The sequence below is a fragment of the Sturnira hondurensis genome, unplaced genomic scaffold, assembly GCF_014824575.4.
Source record: "Sturnira hondurensis isolate 20B ecotype Veracruz unplaced genomic scaffold, ASM1482457v3 Scaffold0006413, whole genome shotgun sequence".
Lineage (NCBI taxonomy): Eukaryota > Metazoa > Chordata > Mammalia > Chiroptera > Phyllostomidae > Sturnira > Sturnira hondurensis.
The window spans coordinates 10,767,664-10,786,359 of record NW_028079044.1 but is presented as its reverse complement, the minus strand read 5'-3'; the positions used below and the strand labels follow the sequence as shown (position 1 = coordinate 10,786,359).

The following is an 18,696-nucleotide window of genomic DNA, read 5'->3' as shown; positions in this document are numbered from 1 at the left end:
TGCTTCAGTCTTCACAGATGAAAGTAATGAGAAAACTGTGACTGGGGGAAGCACTTACCCATTATAGTCTACTTCATTAGAAGTGTTAGTAGCAGTCCAGCACATAACTTATTCCCGTAAGACTTTTCAGTCCTCTCCCCGATGAAATACTTAACTGCTGCAGGGAGAAGTGTTAACAGTACAACCAATTCGTCGTCACTTCAACATGCTTCTGAGTGCAACATGCCACTGTTTCAACTACCTAAGAACTACCCACCTTACAAACAAACCCTGAAGTAAATAAAGGAATGCTATCAACATGCCACCCATTTTTGTCTTCCTGAACTAAACTACAGCTGAAAGTAAGCTTGCTACAAGGACAAGCTTTAGGTTGGGAAACTTCAACTATCTGTACTCAGGGATTCATTCAGTCTTGTCTCAGAGGAGCATCTATCGGAGGTAAGGTTAAATACTTAATTTCAGGTCGCTTGCTGCTTCTGACTCAATGCAGAGTCTAATCGTAGGAAAGATTCAAACAATGCTTTAAACTCTGTAAAAGTTCATGGATTTCACTCACTATAAATTAAGGAGTGTTGTTTTCTTTTTAAAAAGAAATAATAGGGAAGAAGTAATGACACTTTTTCTGCTTGCAAAAAGTAATGCCCCTATAAAATCTTGTAATTCAACCATTTAGAGTGGTCAGCTGCAGTAAACCTTTTATTTCTTCAAAATGCTGTTTCTGCCAACAGAATTTCATATTCTCTTCTTTACAGACAGGAACTCCTCTACAGTCCAATTGTAATTCTGTTTGCCCTAGAGCAGGCACAAAATTCAGTACAACTGTTGCATAGTGTTCTGGAAGAAAAATAGGAAATATTATGAAGAGGAAAACTTTTATGTACTACTACCTGCTTTTCCCAGTGAGGAGGAAAACAGCTCATTTGTGGACTCTTAAAACAAGTAGTACTAGCCCTGGCTGGTGTAGCTCAGTGGATTGAGCATGGGCCTGCAAACCAAAGGGTTGCTGGTTCGATTCCCAGTCTAGGGCACATGCCTGGGTCGCGGTCCTGGTCCCCAGGAGGGGGCCTGTGAGAGGCAACCATACATTGATGTTTCTCTCCCTGTCTTTCTCCTTCTCTTCCCCTCTCTCTAAAAATAAATACATAAAATCTTTAAAAACAAAAATCAAAAAAACAAGCAGTACTGATAACATACCTTCTGGCCAGTTCCTGCATCTCCATTTCATGACGATCTTTTCATTTGTTAACTGGAAACAAAGAGGTAATTCCATTGAAAACATCTTAAAATTTCCTACAGTACTATACAGAAAAACATCCAAGCCTTTCATCAGAACCACTATGTACCAAAAGTAATCAATGAACAATATACAATTCCGTCTTCCAGTTTATATGTCTGCACCATTGTAGAATTCATGGTCTCTGGTGCCAAAATGTCCACAGCAGCAGTTCCTATCAAGGACAGAAGTGTAGTAACATGGGTAGCAAAAAACAGAACCAGTGTCAATGGTGAGTCAGCTGACATCTGGCAATGCAGACCCCAGTGACTGAGGTGGCAGAAAGCTGAATGTAGTACATAAAGATTTGAGAGAATCTTCCTGTTCTAAAATCATAAGCATTTGCCCAAATACTGTGAAACTAAGGCTTCAACTTTCTCATTATATGTAACATTTTTATTTGCTCTATAACCAACTATATAAAGCCCTCAAGTTTTTCTGAGCTCAAATAAAAACCCAAAGCAAGTTAAAATAGCATTAATTTAAAAAGCAATATAAACAGAAACAGGAGTCTGTCCCCAGCTTACTTTCTTTAACCATAAGATTACTTACCAGTTCTATATATTCACCGGTGATGTTCCCATCAAACATTTGGAATTTCCCTCCCTTTTCAGCTTCTAATATGGCAGGAGATTTAGAAAATTTTTGTACCAACTAATCAAGAAAAACAGTAAGACATGTTATTTCAGCATATAACAATTACTATGAGTTTTTTTAAAGTCCTGAATACGTAGTTTGTAATTAGTTTAGTTTCTCTTCTCTTTCTCTCTCTTGCAGAGGGAGAAAATGAATGTATCCCCTAATTGTTGATATCCCCCCAAGATGTCCATCCTTCCCCTCTATCAAATATTTCAGAAGCTACCCTGAAGACTTCTATCCCCACACTTCTAGATTCCTTTAATCAGAAAAATAGGAACATAAGAGAAACAAAAAGACCAGCTCCAGTTCTTAGTGGTACATATCCTCCAGTATCAGCGTTTAAGATCCTAGCTTGAGAAGTTACTTACATCTTTCACAGTGAAGATGCTGTACAGCTGTTCCACAGCTGTGTCAAACAGTTCCGTCATGTGCAGTGCTACAGTGGGAATCCTCACACCAAGGGGTACCTGCATCTTGAGAAGCAGTTCCAAAGAATAATTAGCATGCCGAGAGGTAAAGCTGCTTAAATTTAAAAATTCCCAAATTCCACACTACCCATCCAGAAATGTGGAAATTGCATGAAAGGTCTCTTAGCACCACCAGTCCTGGCCTTCACTTTGGAAACAGTGCTTATTATTTCTATGAGCTCTTAAACTCTGTTCTACTCCCAAGCTACGACTTAACACCCAAATCCTATTTGGACCATATAAATGTGGACCAGATGGCATGCAGATAAGCAGATGAAGGACAACAGCACACAGGACCAAGAGTGTCAGTTTACAGTACCAGATTCCAAGAACAGGATCTAAAGCCTCCCAATCCAAAAGTTTGGAGAGAAGATTGGTCCACTGTGGTATGTGAGCTTCAAAGTCTCTTGCTTTTGTAATCTGTTGCCTACCAAAGAACTGTGCCTTTACAAGTCTTCAACGAAATTCAGTATTTATCCCCCAAAGACATTATACATTCCCTTCCATTAAAGATGCAAGTCTTATCACTTCCCCCCCCTCCAAAAAGGCAGAGGATGTAAGGGTGGATTAACTGGTCCTCCTTGATATTCTTTCAGCCCATCATCAGAAGGCTGTTGAGAGCTTTGGAGAATTCACACTAAGACCCCTCTCTATACATTGACCACCAGAAATCATACCTGCAAGGAATTCTCACTCAGTTTCCTTTTAATAGTCAGTTCCTGTGCTGCTGTGGTTTTTGTTGGTAAAATCATTCCCACTGTAAATTCTACAAAGAAAAATGAGAGATGGTTAGTTTTAATAAGGAACTTTTTCCTTTTTAGCACAAATAGGCAGAAAACCCAAAACAGCACATAGGAAAATAAAAGAACTGGTATTTATGAGAATTCATAAGTCATTTTGAAGATTTCAAGACCATTTCATTTTTATATATGTATAAAACTAACAAGTTATTTTAAAATGCATTTTATTTCACTTTTCAAATGCCTCATTTTTATCTGTTTTTTTGATAAATTAACAAAAATTTCAAATGTTGTTTTCCAAAAATCTCAGTAAACTACTAACAGCTGCATGGCCCTTGTGTACTGTCAGCAGCAAACTGCGTGTCCACTTCCTGTACTCCACAGACGCTTTGTCATTGCTTCACCACCACCTCGCAATACCGGCCTCACGGTATTCCTGCCTGTGGGCCAGCCACATGTGTGGTCTCCAGGGAAAGGTGGCAACCTCAAATCCATCTATACCAACACCTAGACACACAGCAGAATCCAAGGATCATGTGCAGACATACAGGCCCTAGAGGCCGTTTCGCTTGGCAAGTAACTTGTCTAATTTGGTTAAGAAAACAATAAATAATCTCACTTCCACACAGAGTAGGGATTATCTAGGTAAACCTCAACTACACCTGTATTACCTACAGTCACTTTCATTCATTCATTCAACAAAGATTTATTAAGCACCTACTATGTGCCAGTCATTGTGCTAGATGCTAGATCTAGAACAAGTTCATTGTGCTAGATCAATGAACAAGACACCTTCCATGCCCTCAGGCAGCTTACGGTCTAGCAGGGAGGACAGATATTAAGTAATTATACAAATGACTGATTAAATAATTATCATTCCAGAAAACTATGAACAATTCTGTAGGCAAAATAGATCATGCTGCAATACTGATAATAACTAAATATGGCCTTACTCATGGCTAGCTCTCACCATCTACACTATAGTTTATCCTACAGCATAAACAGTTTCTGGAGCCTGAGATACCAGTTTAACCTGTGAATCCAGACCACAGTGCAGAGCATAACTTGGGTAAATAGAAAAGGGACCCCTGGGGTCACCAGGGATGCCTTCTTTACCAGTCTTTAGTGCCTTCAGGTAATCTCCGAGGGCCTCCCTGACCTTGGCGGTGCCTGCGGTTTTCATAAGATCCTTCAGTATATCCCCGTCTCCTTTCTTTTTACTCACGTTCACCTACAAATCAGAAAAATACAAACCTAAGAAAAACCTGGTTTGATGTATTGTTCCAACATTGGGACCTGTGGTGACTGAAGGAAGGGAAAGGGGTCGCTACACCAAAGCTGTGACAGGATCCTTCCTATAGTTTGAGAAGGTGTGAAGGTTTCTAAATCAAGGCTCCATTGACTGGGTTGGCCAAATCTTGAATGGACTTCTAAGAATGTGAGCCCCTTAATTTGCATTCAAAACTTTATGTATATGTATTATATTGATGATGTGCTCCATGGCTTTTATCAGGGTCTAGAGATGCGCTGTCCAGTATGGTAGCCAGTAGTCCCACATGGCTACTGAGCACTTGAAATGTGGCTGGTCTGATCTGAGATGTGCTAGAAATAGAAAGAAATACACACCAAACTTGAAAGACTTAGTACAAAACAAAAAATGTAAAGTAATCTAGTAATTTTGATATTAATTACATGTTAAAATGATATTTTTATATATTGGGTTAAATAAAAACATTAAAATTAATTTCACCTGTTTCTTTTAACTTTTTTTAAAAATATGGCTGCTAGAAAACCCTAAATTCTATATTTGGCTTGCATTATATTTCTATTGAACAGCGCTGGTCTAGAACCCCAAAGCCAGTGTAATTAGGAAAAACAAGTTCCCACATAACATGGCCTTGAGCTACACATTTTTGGCAGGGAGGAAGGAGAGTTGGGAAAGGGAGAGGAAAAGGAGAAGAGGAGGTAAGAAAAGGCAGGAGAGGGGAAGGAAGTGGGGGGAGACAGGGAGAGGGAAACTTCAAAATGCTATGGGGATGCCTCTGGTACTGATTCTCAGTGAAAAGTGGAGTTGGTTAGAAATCATTTAGTGTCCTGTGATTCAGTTGAGCCGGGCTTGTTCCAGGTACCATCTAAAGAGTCTGTTCTGTGAGGCCGCCAAGGATTGAAACTCCAAGACCAGTTTCACGTGATGATGAAAACTTCTTGGCTGATGGACTGGAATATGGCAAAGTGAAATCACTGCCCCTGAGTATAGCACCCACACGGCTGAAGACACGTCTGGGACAGCCTTGCTTTTCGCACTGTATAACTACATAGACACGTTGCTCAGTGTGATTTAGTTTTTATATCTTTGAAAGCTTTCACATTGAATAATTTCACTAATCAAAAAAGACTTTGTCAAAAACTATTTGGTTTAGAAAATATAGCTTACTGTACAAACTGTTTCTCCCCAGAACCAAACTCAGTTTCCAGAAGGCACTAACTGAAAACCACAGGAGTTACACATGCTCTCTCCCAAGAACTATGACACCTAGCCAGTCAAAAGCAATAGGTACTAACTAGTTCACAAATTATATATATTAACCAAAGGAGACCACAGCTAAAAGCTGAGAATTTTCACTATTAAGGGGAAACGGCAAAGGTGCAGGGGAGAACCATCACCAAACTGTGCTGCTCGGTCCCTTCACAGTATGTACACTGTTATGTGCCGTCCCTGCAAGATGAATTAACCCTGTTCCACAGATGAGTGAGTCCTCAAAGGCTGCGGTCCCCTGCCCAGGCCGCACACCTGGTCCACGGGGCTGTCTAGGGCTCCCTCAGCTTACTCTTCCCCATGCCACTGTGCTGCCCTCCACAGTGAGCAATCCTCAGCAAAGGAGCCCACCACAGTTCACAAAGCTACGGCGCAGGAATCTCAGTCTGATGAGCAGTTTTTCAATTCTTCAACATCTACAGCAGCAGCTTGATTATTTTTTTTTAAAAAAGGGAAATGAAACATCATCAGATACCTCAGTGTCATCTACTTCATTTTCTTCAGAAAGGTTGGGTATTTCAATCAATCCCTTGTGCTTCACACCAGATTCTTTAATCATACCTAAAATGAGCAAAATGTGTTCTTCATTTACAAAGTAACAGACAACTGGTTCATGCAGAACTTTCCTGCATAATTGAATAGCCCACCCTCCTCACAGGGTGCCACCACAGCTCGTGACAATGGAGGCGTAAGGCTTCACCATCAAACAGATACCACAACTGACCCTGTTCTCCTGGCCCAAATAACAGGCAAGCCACCAGGAAAGGCGGGGTAGGACCTGGCCTGGGAACGGACACACAAAACGGGGGCCAGTGGAAGCACGGGGCTGGAGTGAGTGGTTCTGCAACCAGTGTTTTCTTTTTTCAGCCCCCAAACGTCTTTACCACATTAAAGCAGGGTAAAGGGTCGTCCTGATGAGTCACAAAAGGGAAGGAAGGACAGAAGGGGACAATGAGTTCTGATCATGGGGAAGCTCTATGTGGATTCCATGCAGCTGATTTTTTTCCAACATCAGAGTGTCAACTGCAGTAACAACATGAAGATAGCAACACAGGTTAGTCTGGAGTTCAGTCCCCTTACAAAATGACCAACTGGCAGCTCTCTGTAGACAAGACGCCTCTGTTAAAATCCCAGAACCAGAGGTGAGACTGCAACAGCCTCCTGGACAGAGGCAGAGAAGGACCACATGTGAAGGCTAAGAGGAGGAGTAACCCTGACCAAACCACCCCTGCCCCAGGCTGCACAGAGCCACACTGAGAGGGCCCCACAGCGGTTTCTCCAGTGTGGGGAAAAGCACAAGGTGGACATCCAGCTCCCCAGAATCGTGGGGTGCTGCCTGGGAGGCTGCTTGGGACTTGCCTCACAGGGACCACTGGGAATCAGAGAAGTGGGGGCAGGGCTTTCAGCAACCAGCACTCAAACCTTTTTTCAAAAGTTTATTTTTCAATTACAGTTTACATTCAACATTACTTTGTATCAGTTTCAGGTGTACAGCAGAGTGGGTTAGATAATCATGTACTTTACAGCACTCACTGAAGTCTCAGTGGATGGCACTCCTGCTTGCAGCAAGCAGTATGTGAGCAGAGAGCCCAGTCAGTGACAGCTCATCTGCAGAGTCCAGTGGTAGCCCTGTCTGGCTAGGGACCTCCCTCCGCACTTCTGTTCGGCATCCCCAGCCAACGGGCTGAAGCTAACTGTAGAGCTCATTCTATTGCCCCACACAGGCAGGGCAGTTCAACTGCTGAGCACAGCCTCCAGTTCCCACCGTCCTGGAAGCCTGACCAGCAGTCCTCTCCAACCATTGAGCGCTGAGCGTGGCCTCTGGCCCCACATAACTAGGGAGCCTGAACAGTGACCCTAAGCAGCCTCATAGCCCGGCCTAGAGCCCAGCCCAAATGCAAAACACAGCCTGAGGCCTCCCTTAGCCAGAAAGGGAGCCCAGTCACTGACCCCACCCATCTGCTGGAGACACCTCCTGACTGAGAGCCCAGGCAGCAACCTTGGTAAATGGTGCAGCACAGCCAGTAGCCCACTGGCCTACCAGCCCACCTGTTCACAAAGGCAACCTGCAGACCTGCTGAATTTGAAGGCGATCTGTATGCCCACCTGCTCACAGAGCACAGCCTAAGGCTGGCTACAAAGCCCACCTGCAACCCTTCCTAACAGAATCCAGCCCATGGCATCATCTGGTCAGGGGTCATAGCCTGAGACCCCACCCGCCCGGGAGCAAATGCAGAGACCAGCCTACAGACTGCCCAGTCAGAGTCCAAACAGTGGCAGTGTTCTGCCGGGGAACACAGCTAGTGACCCCACCTGACTAGAGGTAACTGCAGAGTCCAGCTAGTGGCCAGTGTGACCACAGAGCACAGCTAGCCAAGTATCAGACTATATACTCAACATACTGAGAGAGAAGACTGTTGCGGCTTCCAGTCACAACAGCAAGGTAGGTAAATGTGGTTACTCGCATCCTCCCACAACCACATCAAAATTACAATTACACTACAAAACAACCATCATTCAGAACTGCCTGAAATCAAGCTGAATGGAAGTCTTACATCTAAGGCAGGGGTGTCAAACTCATTTTCACTGGGGGTCACATCAGCTTCGTGCTTGCCTTCAAAGGGCTGAATGCAATCTTAGAACTGTGTAAATGTAACTATTCCTTAATTATTGGCAAGGAGCTCGGCACTTCCACAGGTAGAAACATGGTGCCAGGCCAGATAAAACAAGGTGGAGGGCCGGATTCAGCCCGCAGGCCTTCTGTTTGCCACCTGTGATCTAAGCCTATAAAGAAGCTACACTGAGACTGGTAGTAGGGACAGAAACTTGAAACAGGCTCATCCTACACCCACAGGAGGTAGATAAAAATCAGGTGGCAAACCTCAGCTATGGTGGTCCCCGCTGAGGAGAGAGTGGTCCAGCCCCACAAGAGGCCCCCCAACCCAGGGTTCAGTGCCAGGAAAAGAAGTCCCCACAACTTCTGGCTGCAAAAACCAGCAGGACTGCAGCCGAGTGAGACAACAGAGGGGCTCTCAAATCCCAGGCATTCCTCTTGCAGGGCCCACACTCAGACTTACTCAGACTCACCTGCTCTGAGCTCCAGCTCTAGGCAGCATCTCAAAAAGCACCAGAGACATGGAGAAAATCTGAATTGTCTGGCATCAGAGAGAACTGGAGGGGCAGCTTTTCCTGACAGAAATTCTGGCAGAAGCCATTGTTCCTTTTCTGAGCCCTCCCTGAACAGTGCCAGTGGGCAGGTGCCATATATGAGTCTCCCTCACCATGGCTAACCCTGTTTGCCTGCCCTGGTGATTTTCTGAGACCCTGCACCCATCCAAGTTGTTTCTAGTGGCTCTTCTATATGAACAGCCAGTCTTGGCTCTTGCTTCACAGCTGATCCCATACAGTGGTTGTAGCCACTCCTTGCAGCCAATTAACCTGGGGGTAAATCTCTCCCATTAACATTCCAACAGCAATCAAGGCTCAACTACAATATGAGGGTGTACCTAGCCCACATGGGGTGGGGTGTACCTGCAGTACTCAGCTCAGGTAAATGGGGAGGCTGTGCCACTGGACCTTATAGGACACCTACTACATAAGACCATACTACCAAGCCTAGGAGACTTAGCAGTTCTACCTAAAACACAGAAACAAACACAGGGAGGCTGACAAAATGAGGAAACAAAGAAATGTGGCCCAAATGAACAAACAGAACAAAACTCTAAAAAGAAACCTAATCAAAATGGAGACAAGCAATCTACTAGATGTAGAGTCCAAAACACTGGTTATAGGATACTCAAAGACCACAGGGAAAGAACAGATAAACTTAGTAAGTTAAGAGATTAAAAACATAAAAATGAAACTAGAAAACATAAAAAAGAACCAGCTAGAACTGAAGAATAAATGAACTGAAATGAAAGATACAGGCCCTGGCCAGGTAGCTCAGTTGGCTAGAGTGTTGTCCCAGTACACCAAGGTTGCTGGTTCAATCCCCAGTCAGGGCACATACAAGAACCAATCAACAGATGCATACGTAAGTGGAGCAACAAATCGATGTCTCTCTCTCTCTCTCTCTCTCTCTCCCCCTTCATCCCTCTCTGTCTAAAATCAATAAATAAAAAAATTGTTTAAAAAGAATACATTACCAGGAATCAACAGGGGAACAGATGAAACCAGAGACTTGGAGGATAAGAAAGAAAAACACCCAATCAGATCAGCACAAAGAAAACAGAATCCAACAAAATGAGGCCACTGCAAGAAGCCTCTGTGACAACTTCAAGGGGACCAACACTTGCATCAAGGGAGTGCCAAAAGAGTGAAAGCAAGGAATTAAAAACTTATATGAAAAAAAATGATGGAGAACTTCCATAACCTGGTGAAACAGACCTATAAATCTCGGAAGCACAGAGAGTCCCAAATAAGACATATCATCATTAAAATGCCAAAGGTTAAAGACAAAGAGAGAATCTTAAAAGCAACAAGAGAAAAGAAGTTAGTTACTACAGGGGAATTCCCATAAGGCTGTCAGCTGATTTCTCAAAAGAAACGTGTCAGGCTAGAAGGGACTAGGAAGAAATATTCGAAGTCATGAAAAGCAGGGATCTACAAACAAGACTGCTGTACCCAGGAAGCTGTCATTCAGAATTGAAGGGGAGATAAAGAGCTTCCCAGATAAGAAAAATCTAAAGGAGTTCATCACCTCCACACCATTATTATACGAAATGTTAAAGGGACTGACTTATTTAAGAAACAGAAGATCACAACTATGAACAAGAAAATAGCAATAAATACATATCTATCAACAATAAAATCTAAAACACAAACTAAGCAAAGAAGAACAGAGATAGAATCATGGATACAGAGAGTGTTTTGATGGTTTCCAGATGGGAGGGGGTGGGGGAGAATGGGTGAAGAGGTGAGGGGATTAAGAAGTACAAATAGGCAGTTACAGAATAGTCATGGGGATGTAAAGTCCAGTACAGGAAATGGAGTAGCCAAAGAACTTGTATGCGTGACCCTCGGACATGAACAATGGTGGAGGGATTGCCTGAGGGAGTGGGGGTGCTAGGTGTAGGGAGTGAAAGGGGAAAAATCAGGACAACTGTAATAGCATAATCAATAAAATATAACTTAAAAAGAGAGAGAAAGGAGGAGGAAGGAAGGAAGGAAGGAAGGAAGGGAGGGAGGGAGGGAGGGAAGGAAAGGGAAGACTGTCAAGCAAGAACACTGTACCCAGCAAAGCTGTCCTTCAGAAATTAAGGAGAAATAAAGCCTTTCTTAAACAAACAGAAGCTCAAAGTATTCAGCATCACTGGACCTGCCTATAAGAACTGCTAAGGAGCGTTGTTCAAACTAAAATAAAAAGATGCTAATTAGCATCATAAAAACATACAAATGTATAATTTTCACTACTAATGATAAATATATAGTCAAACTCAGATTCTCTAATATTGCAATGGTAGTATATAATGTACTTAAAACTCTACTTTAAAAGTTAAAAGAGAAACATTAAAAATAACTGTAACTTATAAACATGGTAGCCTATGTTTTTTTTTCTATTACTTTAAGAAAAACTTGAAGTAAATTGTAACATCCATTATATCAGTTAAAATCCATTAAAGTAAATTATAACATTTAAATTAAATTGTAACATCAATAACCTACAATGCTATTGAAGTTACTTGTCACCAGTATAAATAGGATGATACAAACTTAAGGTATTTTATGTAATCCTCAAAGTAATCACAGAGAAACGCCTGTAGTAGACACATAAGAGATCATGAAAAGGAGTCACAGCACACCACCTCAGACAGGCACCCCATCCCCAAGGAAGATGTCAGGAGCGGGAGCAAAGAACGCAGGAGCTATAAAACACTCAAAAAACAATTAACACGGTGACAACAGTAAGTCCTTACCTATCAATAATTATTTAAACATAGGTGGATTAAATTCTCCAAGCAAAGCACACCCAATGGCAAATGGATTAAAAAACATCAAGATCCAACAACATGCTGCCTGTAAGAGACTCATTCCAGCTTTCAGGACACACCTGAACTAAGAGTGAAGGGAGGGTAAAAGACATTGCAAGCAAATGGTCACCCAGAGAAAGCAGGGGCAGCTATCCCTACATTAGATAAAATAGACTTTAAACTAAAAAGTCTCAAAAGAAACAAAGATCAGTGTATAACAGTAAGGAGGTCAATTCATCAAGAACATGTAACAACTGTAAATATTGATGGCCCTAATATTGAAGCACCTAAATATATAAAGCAAATACTAACAGAACTAAAAGGAGAAATAAATAGCAATACAATAATAGTTGGGGACTTTACTACCCAGCTCTCAACAAACAATGGATCATCCAGACAGATAATCCATAAGGAAACAGCAGATTTGAACAACACTGTATATAAACTATATGGATCCAACAGACACGTAAGTATATCCCATCAGACAGCAAAAGAATACACATTCTTTTTTTTAAGATTTTATTTATTTATCTTCAGAGGGGTAGGGAAGGAGAGAGAGAGAGAAATATCAATGTATGGTTGCCTCTTGTGGGTCCCCTGCCGGGAACTGGCCTGCAACCCAGGCATGTGCCCTGACTGGGAATTGAACCACGATCGTCTGGTTCGCAGGCCGGAGCTCAATCCATTGAGCTACACCAGCCAGGGGAGAATACACATTCTTATCAAGCACCCATGGAACATTTTCTAGGATAAATCATATGTTAGGCCACAAAACAAGTCTCAACAAATTCAAAAAGATAGAGAATATAATAAGTATCTTCTCTAACCACAGTGGTATAAAACTAGAAATCAATAACAGGAAGAAAGCTGTAAAACTCATGAGCACACAGAAATTAAACAAAATACTCCTGAACAACCAATGGCTCACAGAAATCAAAAGGAAAAATTTTTAAATATCTCAAGACAAATGAAAATGGTAATACAACACATCAAAACTTAAGGAATGTAACAACTGCAGTTCTAAAGAGGGAGGTTTGTAGCAGTGAATTCATAAATCAAGAGAAAAAAATATCTCAAGTAAAGAACTTAACTTTATACTTCAAGGAATTAGAAAAAAAAAAACTTAGCCACAGCAAGAAAAAAAAGGGTGGGGGGAAGTAACCTACACAGATTCAATGCAATCCCAACCAAAATTCCAATGGCATTTTTCACAGAAATAGAAAAAACAATCTAAAATGCATATGGAACCACAAAACTTCCCAAATAGCCAAAGCAATCTTGAGAAAGAACATAGCTGGAGGCATCACATGTCCTGATGTTAAACTGTATTACAAAGCTATAGTAAACAAAACAGTATGGTATTGGCATAATATAATACAGAATGTATAATACAGAATGTATTATATTATTGGCAGAATATAATACAGAGCCCGGAAATAAAACCATACAAGTGTGGTCAAAAATTCTTGGGTCCTACTACAAAGGAGCCAAGAATACAGTGGGGAAGGGAGAGCCTCATCAATAAATACTGTTGGAAAAACTGTGTACCACAAACAAAAAATGTAACTGAATCACTATCTTCCACCACACACAAAAATTGACTCAAAATAAAGAATTAAAGACTTGAACATAAGGCCTGAAACCAAAATACTCCTAGAAGAAAACACAAGCATAGGTAATTATTGGCAATTATTTTGGGATTTGACATTAAAAGCAAAGGCGACAAAAGCAAAACCAAACAAGTAGAACTACATCAAACTAAAAAGCTGCACAGCAAAAGAAATAATCATCAAAATTAAAAAAAACAACCTACAGAATGAGATAATATTTTTAAGCATTATCTGATAAGGAGTTAGTGTCCAAAATATGTAAGGAACTCATACAACTTAATAGCAAAGAAATAAAAAATGCCAATAAAAATGGACAAATTATCTAAATAGATATTTATGCAAAGAATATACTCATAGGATGGTCGACAGGTACATGAAAAGGTGTTTAACATCACTCATCCTCAGGAAAAGCAAATCAAAACCACCATGAGGCATCACCCACACCTGTCAGAACGGCTACCATCAAAACAAGAACAAGTGTGAGCAAGGATGTGGGGAAAAGGGAACCCTTGTGCACTGCTAGTGGGAATGCAGACGCATGCAGCCACTGTGGAAAACAGTATGGAGGCTCCTCAAAAAAAAAAATAGAGTTACCATATGATACAGTAACTCCACATCTAGGTTTATATTCAAAGGAAATGACATCACTATCTTAAAGAGATAGCACTCCTCTGTTCATTTCAGCACTATTTATAATAGCCAAGACATGGAAACAATGTACTTGTCCATCAGTGGATGAATGGGTAAAAAAAAATGAGACACAGCCCTGGCTGGTGTGGCTCAGTGGATTGAGCATGGGCCTGTGAAGCAAAGAGTTGCCGGTTTGATTCCCAGTCAGGGCACATGCCTGGGTTGCAGGACAGGTCCCCAATAGGGGACACATGAGAAGCAACCACACATTGATGTTTCCCTCCCTCTCTTTCTCCTTCCCTTCCCCCCTCTCTAAAATAAATAAATAAAACTTAAAAAAATGAGACACACACACACACATACACAGGACTATTATTTAGCCATAAAAAGGGAAATCCTGCTATTTTTATCAACAGAGATGGACCTTGAGAGCATTATGCTAAGTAAAATAAATCAGAGAAGGACAAATACTGTATGATCTTATTTATATGTAAAGTAGAAAAACCAAACTCAAAACAGAGAGGGAGAGAGAATGGGAGATGGAGGAGGTCAAAGGGGACAAACTTCCAGAGTAAGTTCTGGGAACTTAACCACAGCATGGCGACTACAGTTAAACAATAAAGCACTATATATCTGAAAGTTGCTGAGACAGTGCATCTTAAAAGTTCTCAGTATACATACAAAAAACTGTACCTCTGTGAAGTGAGGAAGGGTTAACTAACTTTGCTGCAGTAATCATTTCATAGTACATACACAATGAATCAAATCAGCACATCGCACACCTTAAACTTCTACAGTGTTGTAAGTCAATTACATCTCAATAAACCTGGGAAGGGGGTAAAATTAAAATTCAGTTAAAAAACAAAACAGAAGACCTGAGCATTGCCTCCTCCCCAGAGGGTCCCACTTGCCACCTCTGGGACTCACTGCTAGAGGCAAAAGCACAGAGGGTCAGGGCAGGTCTTGTTCAGCCTGCCCTCTGGCTGCTGCCTGAGAGTGGCTGGGTCCTTAATTGCAAAGGAGCTGGTTATTGCCTTGAGCTTAGGCAGAGTGAAGGGACACAGGGCCCCGAGAGCTTCCTCTGGGCCCTCAGAGCCCTGTCTTTGCAAGGGGAGGGGTGGGGGAACTAGGCCAGTGCGAGGAACTATCCAGCTGTGAACTTACCCAGGAGCAGCTCCTGAAGGAGTAAGTGACAGCAAACCCCAATAGAAGGTTCCAAGGCAGGAGTGGGACTACTTTTGATACTGGCTGACCATCTCCCTGGGCTCTGGCCTGGCTTGAGCTGACAAGGTGGCCACTACAGCAGAGGCCCGAGGCCAGCTAACTGGGTGGCTCTCTAACCCAAATTCTCAAGAAAGGAGCTGACTTCTGGGCTGAGGCCCAACTTTAACACAATATAATCTTCTAGAACTAGATCTCTCCCTCTCTTTCTCTTCCTTTTCCCTTTGTCTTCACACTCATGTTATCTTAACACTCATGTTATCTTAACAAGGATTTATTGAGCAAAGACTACCAACCTTAATATAATCTTCTAGAACTAGATCTCTCCCTCTCTTTCTCTTCCTTTTCCCTTTGTCTTCACACTCATGTTATCTTCACACTCATGTTATCTTAACAAGGATTTATTGAGCAAAGACTACCAACCTAGCCAGGAGCTAGGCACCACAGGAGAAATTTATTCATTCAACAAACATATAACATTCCAGGCAGTGATCTGGGCCTGCAACAAAACCAATCAATTCCTGACCGAAAGACCCAAAGAGTGAAAACAACCCAAATGTCCACTAAGCGATGAGCAGGTAAACAACATGCTATATCTGTACAAAAGGATGTCATTCGACTACAAAAAAGAATGAAACATGCTATATACAACATGAATGAACCTTGAAAAAAATCATGTTAAGTGAAAAACAATCACAAGAAACCACCTAGTGCATGATTCCATTCATATGAAATGTCCAGAATAGGCAAATCCACAGACAGAGAAAACATCTTAGTGGTTGCAGAGGACAGGGGAGTGACCACTAATAGGTTCCAGGTTTGGGAGGAGTAATGAAAACGTTCTAGACTATGTTATAGTGATGGCTGTACAATTTGAATGTAATGAAAACCACTGAACTGTATACGAGAGGGGGGAACTATACAGTACATGAGTTATAACTCAATAAAGCTAATATTTTTTAAACCCCTGCCCTGGTGAAGTGGAAGAAGGGGGGAACCAGAATAATAAGCAAAACATTTAAGTAACCATATATAGTATACCAAATATTAGCACTTTGGGAAAAAATAAAGTAGGGAAGGGAGACAGTACAAGGATGGCATCGCAATGTTACAGGATGCAGACAGAGGGTTTCACTGAGGATGAAGACCTGAAAGGCCCAAAGGAGCCAGCAAAGAGCTGTCTGGGGAAACAGTGTTCCAGGCAGCAGCTCTGGGAAATTCTAGTGCTCACAGGTGCCTGGCAGACAAGAGTCCAACTAAAAGCAAAGAGCTCAAAGCAGCTCTGAGTGCTGGGAGAAAGGGCAGCCCCAAGCTTGTCAGACAAGGAACTCCATGTGTGGTAAGGCTGTATCCCGAACTATGAGCACCAATTCAGGAGCCAGTCAGTGCAGGGTCCACAGAAGTTCTAAAAATATCTGCTGAATGAATGAATAATGAATCAACGGGGTCTACCCTGCAGCTGCCTCCAGCCCTACCTGAATCCTGAGGCCCCTGTTACCTTTCCAGCCCAGTTTGATGTTCCACTCATAGAAGAAGATCAGCTTCCCTTTGCGGCTGCTGCAGGAAGCCTCGCCTTCCACCTGCTTCAGCTCACTGATCTGGCAGCGACCAGCCTCATTCTCCACGACAATGCCCACCAGGAACTCACGGAGCTTCCCCTTAGACCAGCTGGTGGCATCTCGCTCTGTCCTGCCAGGAGCCAGAAGGGCAGAGCCATGAATGGAAGGCCCAGGTGGTATCACCTGCCCGACCCAGACACGCCTGATTCCGCTCATGGGGCCTTGGAAGAACTGCCACCCTCAAACATGCTTCTCAAACCAACTTTCTCCCAAATATTTCTTAAACCTCCTGCTCAGTTCCTTAAGGTAGTATGAACTACTCTATAAAGTAGTATTTTTTTTTGTCTTAAAAACACCAGCTTATTTGGGGAAAAGGCGGTCTACCAATCTAAGTTGGAAATGTATAAACTATATGAGAAGACAGTAATAACTGAAATAATTCTAACAAGATAAATTATCAAGTGTGTTCACACGTTTTATTACTTCATGCAATCTCCCCAAATAATGTTCCCACTTTAGGAAGCAGAAATGAACTGAGAGATGTCCATGTTGTGTCTGTGGTGACAGGGCTGAGAAAGGAGAGATCAGCTCCTCTGAGCCGGGGCCAGAAAATGATCCCTTCACAGACCCAGGGCTTTGCTCTGCCTGGACCTGCCTCAGCATCAGCTTGAGAGCCTGAAGGTACCACAGCCCTCAGAGGAGCAGGGCAGAGAGCATCACTTCCTGAAGCTCTGGGGGACGGAAGGAGGCAGAAATAAGCCAATGTTCCAAATGAGGTACAAAAAGGATGGGTAACTGGTTCAAATTGCTCCAAGGCAGGCCTCACCGGACGCCCATTAAGTTAGATGCAGAGTTCAGATCCAAATTCCTGTTCTTTCCACTATGCACAAACCAAAACATACCCTCGTACCCCCCACACACACACACACACACATACTCTCTAGCTTCATTTTAGCTTCCAGAAACATCAAGAGGATTAGATGTGGGAAGGGGTAATGGAAGGGAAGCACCCAATTAAGGGTACAGACTGTCAAAGTTGAAAAGGTAAATCAAAAATCATTCTTGGAGCCCAACCCAACTTTCAAAAGGAGGAAACAAGTCCCAGAGGCAGTGCATGCAAGATTCTATGTCTAGGGCCTCAGAGGGCTTTACCAAGCCCAGAGGCTACAGATGAGCGGCAACTTCAAGCAGATGGGGGAGGGAAAGGGAATCCGGTGCACCTGACCAAGACCCCGTCCCTTCGAGGTGCCCTGGGACTAGGGCACCCTCACCCCGCAGCCCCAGTGCCCAGGGCGCCCGGTGCTCGCAGAGGGCCCCCCGGAGCCCTCCGGGCAGCTCTGGAGAGGGAGGCCCGGGACCGGGGCCCAGACCCCCGCCCGACCGCACCAGTGCCAGTTGTTCACATTGGTCCCGTCCTCCCGCTCCTCCACGATCCAGCGCGGGTCCCCCTGGCCCCACTTGGCCATATCTGCACTGGTGGCGCGTCCTCAACAGAGAACAAGGCAGGGCCGCGGCAGCGGCGGTGGCGGCGGTGGCGGCAGGGCTGCGGTGCGTCCGAATTGCTGACGTTTCCGGCTTCTCAGCCCAGGACCAGAGCTCTCACGGCGCCCACAACCTGCCAGAAATCCCCGCCTCTGCGCCGCTCCGCCCACCGCCCGCTCTGCGCGCCCGGCCGCAAAGCGCCCAGAAACCTGGTGCCCGCGCGGGGCGGGGCGGGGCGGGGCCTTCCCGGAGGGGCTGTGGGGGGCGGGGGGACCCCGGAGACGGTGAAAGGGGGTCCAGGAGAGGCCTGGCTTGAGAGTCGGACGTCTGCGGCGGGGTGTGCGGAAGAAAAAGGGGAGTGTCTGCGCGCGTGGGGCGGGGTCGAGGCGGTAGGCGCAGGCCGGGGCGGGGTGGGGAGAGGTTCCAGTGCCCCGGGTTGATGGGTGGTCCCTCAGGCGGGGGCGAGGTCCTAGCGGCCTGGTCGGGGGTTTGGAAAGGCCCACGGGGCGCCGCAGCGGGACCAGGAAGTGCTGGGACCAGGAAGAGGGGAACCTCGGCCGCCGTTTATAA

At 43.7% G+C, this 18,696-nt stretch overlaps 1 protein-coding gene across 1 annotated transcript; it reads right to left on the bottom strand.

Annotated features, from left to right (window-relative positions):
• Window positions 1-308: 308 nt before the first annotated feature.
• Window positions 309-18,302, bottom strand: LOC118988412 (activator of 90 kDa heat shock protein ATPase homolog 2). Its single transcript, XM_037048002.1, has 9 exons — window positions 18,031-18,302; window positions 16,584-16,774; window positions 6,131-6,216; window positions 4,236-4,350; window positions 3,057-3,145; window positions 2,281-2,385; window positions 1,826-1,927; window positions 1,195-1,246; window positions 309-834 (listed from the first exon to the last, which is right to left on the bottom strand). The coding sequence occupies exons 1-9, from the start codon at window positions 18,108-18,110 to the stop codon at window positions 662-664; spliced, it is 993 nt and encodes a 330-aa protein (XP_036903897.1). The 5' UTR covers window positions 18,111-18,302; the 3' UTR covers window positions 309-661.
• Between the last annotated feature and the right edge of the window lie 394 nt (window positions 18,303-18,696).

Coding starts and splice junctions, on each gene's coding strand:
- LOC118988412 (XM_037048002.1), bottom strand. CDS start 18,110: ATGGCCAAGTGGGGCCAGGGGGACCCGCGCTGGATCGTGGAGGAGCGG. Junction 4,351..6,130: donor ATGAAGTAGATGACACTGAG/GTATCTGATGAT, acceptor TCTGATTTGTAG/GTGAACGTGAGTAAAAAGAA. Junction 1,928..2,280: donor GCATCTTCACTGTGAAAGAT/GTAAGTAACTTC, acceptor TTTCTTGATTAG/TTGGTACAAAAATTTTCTAA.